General features: G+C 66.3%; 1 protein-coding gene across 1 annotated transcript in view; it reads right to left on the bottom strand.

The window, feature by feature from the left end:
- ARHGAP44 (Rho GTPase activating protein 44) overlaps positions 1–9108 on the bottom strand; it is a 19078-nt gene that overhangs the window by 2407 nt on the left and 7563 nt on the right. Inside the window, exons 10-19 of the mRNA XM_026075730.1 lie at positions 8762–8873; positions 7293–7374; positions 6163–6243; positions 5772–5885; positions 5171–5262; positions 4661–4841; positions 3708–3725; positions 2877–3098; positions 688–839; positions 64–444 (exon numbers count right to left, since the gene is read on the bottom strand). Coding sequence (XP_025931515.1) covers positions 64–444; positions 688–839; positions 2877–3098; positions 3708–3725; positions 4661–4841; positions 5171–5262; positions 5772–5885; positions 6163–6243; positions 7293–7374; positions 8762–8873 — 1435 coding nt within the window. The remainder of the gene's footprint in view (positions 1–63; positions 445–687; positions 840–2876; positions 3099–3707; positions 3726–4660; positions 4842–5170; positions 5263–5771; positions 5886–6162; positions 6244–7292; positions 7375–8761; positions 8874–9108) is intronic.

Genomic DNA, 9108 nt, shown 5'->3' with positions numbered 1-9108 from the left:
GGGCGGGCGGGCGGACGGGTGGCTTCCCGGGCGCGGCGGCGGCGGCGGCGGCGGCCTGGTTACCTGTGGACATGCTTTCCCCGGGGGCCGCGCCGTCGAGCAGGCTGTGCTCCGCGGGCTGAGGGCTAGAGCCGGACAAGGTGGCCGTGGGAGGCTGTGGCGGTGGCAGCGTGGGCCTCTGCCGCGGCTTGGGGGTGGGTCGAGATTTGGTTAAGGTGCTCGGCAGGGAAGGAGGAGGAGAAGGCAGGGAAGGTGCGGCGGCTGGGGACAGCTGACCTGAGGCCAGGCAGTAGCCTTGAGGGTAAGCGAGTCCATAGGGTGAAGGGGTGCTCGGTGGGGTGGGAGACAGGCTGCCGGGGGACGGCTGGCCCGCGGACGGCTCCGACATACCGCCTGGCTGGCCGTAGGGCGCCTTGGGCGCGATGGGCGCCAGCTTCTTGGAAACTGTGGAGGCAAGGGCAGAAAGACGCCGGTGAGGGAGGCTCGGGGGTGCCGGCGGGCGACGTGGCCGGTTCCCCGCCACGAGCTTGGCCTGGCGCTTCCACGGGCACCGAGCTTCGTCAACTGCCCTGAGCGTCGTCGGTGMTGCAGGGACGCAGCGACCCCGCCAGCTGCCCTCCGCCCCGCGACTCGAGCTCACTGCGGCCCCAGTGCCCGGCCCGCGTCCAGCCGTGTGGCAGCACCTACCTTTGCGCAGCGTGTGCGGGCTCTGCTCCGGGGCCGGCTGGGCGGCGGGGCTGGCTGCCTGCTGCCCGCTGCCCCCGGGTGCCGTGCTGCCCGCAGCGGGGCCGCCCTTCTGCTGCCCGGACACGGGCGAAAGCTCCTTGGGTTTTAAAGTACTGGGGGGAGACGGGGGGAGAGGGGGAAAAGCAGAAGGAACGAGAAGGGGAAGCCGTCAGGTCCTTTCCCTTGCAGCCGCCCCCCCCGCCCCCCCCCCCCCGCCTCCGGCAAGCGGCGTTGCAAAGCCACGACGGTGCCCCCCCTGTCCGGTGCATGGCTCGCCGAGCACCAAGTGCGAGGGCAGCCGCCCGCCGCCGCACAGCCACCCGCGGCCCCGGGACGCGCCGAGGCTCCTCGGCTCTAACCGTAGCGCTGCTCTAACCCTGCTCTCCGTGCTGCGCTCCCGAGCGAGCAGCAAGCGGCCGGGCGAGGTGCCCCCGTCCCCGTCCCCCTAAGGGCCAGCGAGCCCGGCGGTGCCGAGGGTATTTACCTAGGGCGCCCAGCTCCTGGGTCCCTGGCGCACGTGCAGCTGCCCCGGGGGGCAGAGGCTGACGTTAGGGGGCCGGGGGGGCCGGGTTTGGTTAAGACAAGCGGGGGCTTGATGTAGAGGGGGGAGCTATTAGTCGGGGGGGCATGCGGTTCGGGGAGGGAGCTGCGCGTGGGGAGGCGGAGGGCACCCGGTTTGGGGCTGGGGCTCGCGTCGAGCTGCGGCGGGGGAAAAGCGGAGGAAGAGGAGGGCAGGGGAGGCAGGCTCTGGCTGCAGCCCGGCCAGCAGTACGGCGGCGGGGGGCCGCCGAGGCGGGCGGCGGGCTGAGCCCTGGGGAGGTGCCAGGGAGGGTGCCGGGAGCCGGGGTAAGGGGGGGCCCGGCCRTCCTCAGGGGAAGGGTAGTTGTGACAGCAATCCGCCCAACCAGACGACACCTCATCCGTGCTGCAAAATGTCCAAAAACACCACAGGAAGAAACAAAGCAGAACGAAATAAAATAAAATAATAATAAAAAAAAAGAGCAGAAGCGTTCGCAGAGGGAGGAGGCCACCAGGAGAGGCGAGAGCGGCAGAGGAGCATGGAGGAGCGGCCGCCCGGGAGAGGGAAGAGCCCGAGCGGCCACGGCCAGGTGACGTCGGGACGATGCCGATGCTGGCAGCTGGCTAATTCGGGGCAGGCACCTCCCTTTGGCCCCGACACTCGCGGCCGAAAAGCCCTCTGCGACTCCACCGTGCACCCTCCGGGTGATGGAGGACAGCCCTTCCAGGTGTCCTGAGGGTTGTGGGCATCCCGGCCAGCACCTCTCCTTGCACGGTGCACGGACGGGGCAGTGGGAGGAGGAGGAGGAGGGACGGGCCCGGCTGGGATGCCGGTGGCCCCGCCGAGGGAGACACTTCCAGAGCCCCGGGAACTGAGGTGAACGCGGAAGCACCTAGGCAAGGTCAGGCACCCAGGACCACGCTACGCAGAGAACGCGGCTGCACAGGGCCCGGGAAGAGGGAACGCAACAGGCGCCAGCACCGCTGGCAGCAGCAGCAGCTGGAGCARCCGTGCCAGGCAACACCGCGAGCGTGGCCGGGGCCGGCTGCAACTCGTGACACCTGCTGCCACCCCCGCGGAGGCAGCACCGCTCGCGCCTCGGGACGCGCGGTGCAGGCGCGGGGGCCGGCACAGGCGGGCTGCAAAGCTGTGTGAATCCAGGCGGGCAAAATTACCCCGCGGCTCAGGGGCGGCGGGAGAGCGAGGGGCCCCTTCCTGTGGCAAATGGAATTTCCTGGCCCCCGCAGCCTAAAAGCAGGACCCGCAGCCCTTGCAACCCCCCGGAGGCCGCAGGGCTCCTTTAGGCCTTTGCTTTCAGCCCCCGCCAGCCCGGCGGCTCCTCCCCGGCGCTCGCTGCCTGCGTTTGGCTACGACCCGGAGCTCCCTGGGGGATGAGCCGGGCCGAGGCGCAGCCGTTTGCGAGAGCCCTGCCGGGAAAACGCGACTCGGCCGAACGTGCTGCAGTTCCCTGCCGGGGCGGCCGCGTCGCCTGCCGGGGTGCAGCGGGGAGCCAGGGCTCCTCGGGGCGAGCAGGGGATCCTCGTGCCGCTGGATTCACACGGGCGGGAAGCCGGCAGGCACATGCAAGCGGGAGGGCACGGCGGCGGCTCGCTCCRCCGCCCGGACTTACCTGGTGCGCTCAGCCGCCGGCGGGAAGCCGAAGCTGGTCGGAGGAGGGGAGGGAGCAGCCGAGCTCTCGGGCGCTTGCTCGGGAATGGGCGACTGAGGCGTCGCGGGGAGCTCGCCCGGCGGCGCCGGCGGCTGCACGGCAGGCGGGGTGGAGGAGGCTTTGCGAGCCGCCGAGGTGCCTCGGCGGGCCACCCACGAGGTGTCCATCACCCTGACGCCCATGCTGGGGGGAGGCGGGGGGGAGGACACACAGAGACAAGCCCTCAGCACCCTGCGCGGCCCGAGCCCCGACCAGGGACGGCAGAGCGCCCAAACCCCGGGTGACGGGGGCACCCAGGGCATCGCGCCGTCTCCCCTCCGCCACCCGGTGCTCAAGCAGCCCGGCGCCCCGCGGAGCGCTCGAGCCTGCCCAGCGCCGGCCTCAGCTGCCCGGACAGGATCGGTGCCAGCCGGGGTGGCCCCCCAGGGCAGTGCGAAGTTGGGGGGGGGGGGCTGCGGAAACCGCTTCCCCAACGAGCGTCACCCCATCAGCGCCAGACCCTCGCCCACGGCCCCGGTGGCAGAGAGCCCCCCACATTAACCCCTCGGCTGCTGCTCCCCACCCCCTCCCCAGCGCCTTCTGCAAACTCAGCCACGCGGCAGGATAAAAACGCGCCGTGACACCACGGCGCCGGGAGCCAGAGGAAGGGAGGGAGGCCGGGATTCGGCCTGCGGCATCGCTGCCCGGGAACTCTGCGAGCGGCGAGCGGCCCGGCCCCACGGCATGGGCTCGCTCGCACGGCCGGCCCGCGAGGGGCTGCCGTCGGTGCAGCGCTGCCGGAAGATACCGTACCTTTGGATTTTCCTAAGGCTGCATGGACAGAAACGCACAGTGATTAGCGGAAAAGAAACCGGAGCCGACTGCTCGGGCGTTGCTTGGAGCGGACACACCTGCTCGGGATGCCGGCAGGGGACGGTGGGCGCGAGAGGGCGGCACGCAGCGGGCGTACGTGCACACGCGGGTTGTGCGGACACCGGCAGCATCTCCTCCTGCCTGCGGATGCRGGGGAAGCCCGGCGCCCTAATGCAGGCGCGGGGAAGCCCTACCGACCAGCATGGCCTCGGTGCCCCGTGCACCAGCTGGGGGCTCTGGCGTGCCGTCGCCCCTCCTCGCGCCCTGCCGYCCCAGCCGGGCTGCGGGGAAGCACTCGCTTCCCGCTTGCTCGCAGCTCTCCCTGCCCGGCTCATCCCGGAGCACGAGAGGTGGCTTTTGCTTCGATAAGGGAAGGGGCAGAGCTGCTGGGCAAGCCCGGCTTGRGCAACGCGGCCGGCTCCATCCCCGGTGCCGTCTCCAGCAGGCTCAGGATGGAGGCCGGCTCGGTGCCTGTGGCTCGCTGCGGGCTGTGCACAGCGGGATTCGCCCTGGGGGTTTCCGCAGGGCGGGAAATGCTTACGGCACCGGGGAACTGGATGTCAAGAGGAACCACGATTAACAAACCCACCAAGGATGGGATCACGGCCACCTACAAAGGCAGCAGGGCTCCCGTGTTCGCAGGATGCCCAGGGCTGCTAATTCCCATCACCCCAGAAGCAAACAGCCGCGGCACTTCTCTCCGTACCTTAGTCCCCTCGCCCTTCTCCTCGTTCCCTTCCAGCCCCGGGGACTGCAGATGCACACCGCGACTCCGCAGCCCCCGCTGGCCCCGTTGGGATCCCTGAGCCCCACCGAGGCAGCCACCCTGGCCCCCAGCCTGCTCCCCGGGCATCCTCGACCCGAGCCCCGGCACCRGAGAGGAAAGGTCCTACCCGTCCTTCTTGTAGAACTCCAGCATCATGTTGTCGGTGGCCACGCTGAGGGGCCGCCGGGACTGGTCGTGCTGCTTGCGGTCGCCGTGGTCCATGTCCGGCGAGGGCATGGAGCTGTAGTTGGCGTTGTGGTTGACGTGCATGGGGCTGCCGTAGTTGCCCGTCACGTTGAACTCGATGTCTGGTGGGGAAAGCAAGACGGCGAAGGTGACGCTTGACGCAAGGGGGGGGCAGAGGGGCATCGTTAGGGATGGGGGCTGCTCCTGGGGGCGTCTGCACGGCAGAGACGCTCAGGAGAGAGTCACAGAGCAGCTGCAGCTGGGCTGGGCATATCCCCAGCCCCACTGCTGCGGCAAGTTTCATCAGGCCTCTGCCAGGCAGCGTACCCAGCTCTGTGGGTGCCGAGTACCCCCCAAGGCCACAGAGCTACGGCGTCCAGCCGCGGCGGGAGAGGGCAGCCAGCTAAAACAGGACTTGGGACCCCRGCACGGGCCGTGGGGCCTGGCTTACCTCCGGGGAAGAACCAGTCGGCGTGCTGGATGAGGGGCTCGATGATGCCCACGATCTGCAGGGAGACCGTCGTCATCATCTCCGTGATATTCCTGCAACGCAGTGGGCAGTGGCTCAGCGCGGGTGACGTCATGGCCCTACAGCAGCTCGACCCCGTGCCCAGCGGGACGTCCTGCCCTGGCCACCGTTGCCCCACGGCAGCTCTCTGCCAGCCCAGAYGCGGCTCTGATACAAGGAGCTACGGCTACAAACTCCACGGGATGAAGATTACCCATGAACGACGCGCGAAGGACCAGAGGCTCCCACGGTGTTGGGGCACCCAGTGCATTTACGGAGAGGTTTTAAAGCAAACTTGATACTAAAACGCAGCTTTGTAAGGCTGCCGAGCAGCCCCTGCTGCCGGCAATGACAACAGGCACTGTGGGTGCTCAGCACCCCCCAAATCGGCTGCCTGCCTCCCCGCAAAACCCCGTAGGGACCCGCCAAGTGCAGCTTGCTTCTGCCCTGCAACGGCCACCATCTGGGCCCATTAGAGACCTCCAGGGACAAGGCCGAGGTGGCCCCGCACAAGCCCCCAGGGCCAGGCACCGGCGGACGTTACCCTTCTGCCTGYGGCCAGAGCAGATTGGGACCCAGCACGATGGCCACGTTGCTTGGCGTCATTTTGTTCGTGTCCTGGTACTCGGTCAGCCTCGCGAGGAATTTGATCAGGTATCTGGAAAGAGAGCGCCGAGACGCACTGATGACGGGCTCTTTGCACCACCTGGGGCCCGGGGACCTCCTTCCCGGCCACCCTGTGCTCAATCACCACCTGCGACGAGGAGCTCAGCTCCAGTCCCACCATGTCCCCTGTGTTTCCAAAGGGCCCAGCTCCACTGAGGACGACGGGACCCGGATGCCTCACTCCCAAATCCCCCTTGAAATTCCTGCCTAAGTGGTTTTTGGGCTGGGAGGCCTCCTGCCTGGGCAGCACGGGCGGCGTGAGCGCTCACCTGATGTTGTTGTAGTTGGCCTTGGGCAGCTTCTCGCAGGCGTTCCAGAGGGCCTGCAGCCTCTTGTCCTGCTCCTGGATGCTAGGAAGGAGGCAGGCGACAGGATTAACGCCACAGCTCCTCACCAAGCTGCCGCGGGCTTTTCCGACCCCCTCTGTCCATACGGAGAGAGGAGATGCCCCTCTTTGGGTCTTGAACCCAAACACAACCGAGCCCCATCTCAAACCAGCGCCTCTGAGCAGAGCGTGAAGGTCTCCCAAGTGCAAGGTCCTGGCCAGCTCTCTGCCCAAGGGCCAGGACCTGGCAGAAACCAGCTCAGGCTGCTGGAAACAGGAGTATTTCCACTGCTCTGTACTGCGAAGGGACGCCCAGCAGTGGGAGCAGTGCCGCCCTACGGGGGGCTGCTCTCCTTTGCCACCCCTCGGGAAGGGCGCAGCTCGGTTCTCCATGCCAGGCTGATTTCTTTTGCCAGTTTATGCCATTACATAAATAAATTAACACACATTAGGCTGAAAAGAGAAGGAAACATTTTGGCTGCAAGGAGACAAGACGGTTTGAGGTGGAAGGACTCTGTCCCCTCTCCTCCGCTCCACGCGCTCTCATTCGGTGGGAAATGTTTGCATTTGGGGGATTTGTTCGCTTCTGGGACTTGTTCATTTTGGAAGGGGAAAATACCACAGCCTTTGCTGAACAACCGCCTGGTCCCAGGCGGGTCTAAAGCGAGCTGGGCTGGCTCGCCCAAGGCAAAGCTGGGGACAGCGGACCTTCCCCGAGCCTTGGGGACCACCCTGCTCCGGCGAGCCAGCGCCTTGGCCCTGCCTCGCTCCAGGGCCCCAGYGTTGCAGCAGGTCCTGGCCGCAGATCCGCTCCTGGTCCTGGCATGTAATGAGCTCTGCAAGGCCTCATCGGGTAGCAGAGTGACTGGGGACATGGACGGATCTATATTCAGGCATTGCTGGGACCATTTCCAAGAAGAAGGAGGAGAAGATACCTTCTCCTGCCCATCCAAGCTTTATCCCATCCATCTCATGCCCGATACCCCAAACTCCTTGCCCATTGGAGCGGGCGCTATCTATCTACCCCGCTGGCGCCCCTCTCGTCCCCGTGTGCCCGTCACGCCCGAGACTCACTTGGAGGCCTGGATCCACTCGTCGTAGAGCTCGAACGTCATGAGGGGCTCCGGCAGCTCCCGCAGGTAGGACTTCAACGCTCCTAGAGCGCGCGAGGGGACACAAGGCTCGTTAGGGCTCCCCGGCGGGGGACTTGCCGGGCGATGCCCGGCTGCAGCACGCGGGCTCGGACCTGGCGCCCAGCCGCCCGGCAGCCTGYCCCCGCCGGCGCCTCTGGCTCGCCGCAACCGGACCGCGTAGTCCAGCTTGCGCGGCAAGGAAACGCGGAYGAGCCGGTCGCATCCCTGCTGCGCCTGAGCCTTTCCCGTCGCAGCCCGCGGGCCGCGGCGAGGGGGAACCGGGCTACGCAGCTTTGCTCCTTGCTCGTGGCCTCTTTCTTTGCGCTCTGCTCAGTCTTACCCCCAAAGCGGGCATTACATCCCCAAATCACCCACTATTCCCCGGATCTGGCGCAGCACTAAGCGATCCGCAGCGACCACTTCATTTCCACCTGTGTTGATGTCCTTTTATTCCTCCCCTAATCTCCTCCCTCATTTCCATCTCCATCAGCTGTTAGCTGGTCCTCTGGCTCTCATTTTTGTCTGGGACGTTCCCAGGACATTTCTCTTCGCRGTGGCAAAATGCCCCGAACCGCCAGGTTCAGCCCATCATCTCCCCGCTACGGCCCCGATTTGGAGGTTTGGTTCCCGTCGCGATCAAGAGGAGCCCAAACCCTGCAGTCGCTGGCAGCGCTGAGCCCCGGAGGGAAAAAGCTGACTTGCACGGCTCCGTACGCAGCGAGCGGCTGTCTTCATGGCGGCCTCCGCAAAGAGATGTTTCAAACTCGATTAAAACGTTTTGGGATCTTCCCGGCTGCTCAGTAGTGTGATTTTTCTGCATCTACCTTTGTTCCTCATATATGCTAACGTCGATGTTAAAAGACACAACTTTCCTTCCCACGTCCATCACTAAAAGGAAAATCCGGCCCGTGCTCCCCCAACGTGAGCACCGTTTAGCTCGTGTTCTCCAGGGCAGCAGCTCCGCACACCCTATCGCCAGAACTAAACCACTCGCGGACACTAATAGACGGATAAATCTTTCCTTCTCGTCACGTTTTTGGTCTCCAAATTCAAAACAAACGGGGCAGGAGAGTCCAGGCTCTTGCTAACAGCTCCCGGAGCCTCCCTGCCTCCAGGCCAAGGAGGGAATGCTCCGCTTTGGATGCCGCCCCGGGGAGCACCTTGCTGGGTCCTGCTCTTGGCGCCGCCGCGTCAAAACCCATGAGCGACTGCGCCGGGTTTCGCTTTCCGTTTGCCAACGCGTTCCAGCACAATACAAGTTTCGTTGGAAAATTTCCAACTGCTTTCAGACAAGCTGGGCTTTCCCGGCTGCGGGGAAGGAGCCCAGGAGGGCTGCATCAGCGCTCGCACATTCGGGCCTGCAAGGGGTTTCGTGCAAAACACTGAACTGCCCCGACCGGAGAGCGTTACCTGCAATGGCGTGCGGGTCCGCCGAATACTCCTGCACGTCCACGACGCAGCAATCCAGGGCAGCCTTGAGCTTCTTCAGCTTCGAGGCGGAGGGAGCCACGCGGAAGAGACCCTTCGCAGGAGACACAGCAAGCTGTTGGCCCCGGGGAGCAGGCACCCAAGGGAGGCCACGCACCCAAGGGAGGCCACGCCGGGCATCCGGAAACAGCCGAACCCGGGGCTGCAGGAAGGCTCCCTGCGGCGCCTCGCTCTCTCTGAGCACGGTGGGGAGGCTTGGTAGGTGCCAGCACCGCAAAGCCCCAGTGCTACACAAGTGCAGCCCCGGTGCAATGCGGGTGCAGCCCTGG

Source organism: Apteryx rowi, unplaced genomic scaffold, assembly GCF_003343035.1.
Source record: "Apteryx rowi isolate R43461 unplaced genomic scaffold, aptRow1 scaffold_41, whole genome shotgun sequence".
NCBI lineage: Eukaryota > Metazoa > Chordata > Aves > Apterygiformes > Apterygidae > Apteryx > Apteryx rowi.
This window is presented reverse-complemented; position numbering and strand designations above follow the sequence as displayed.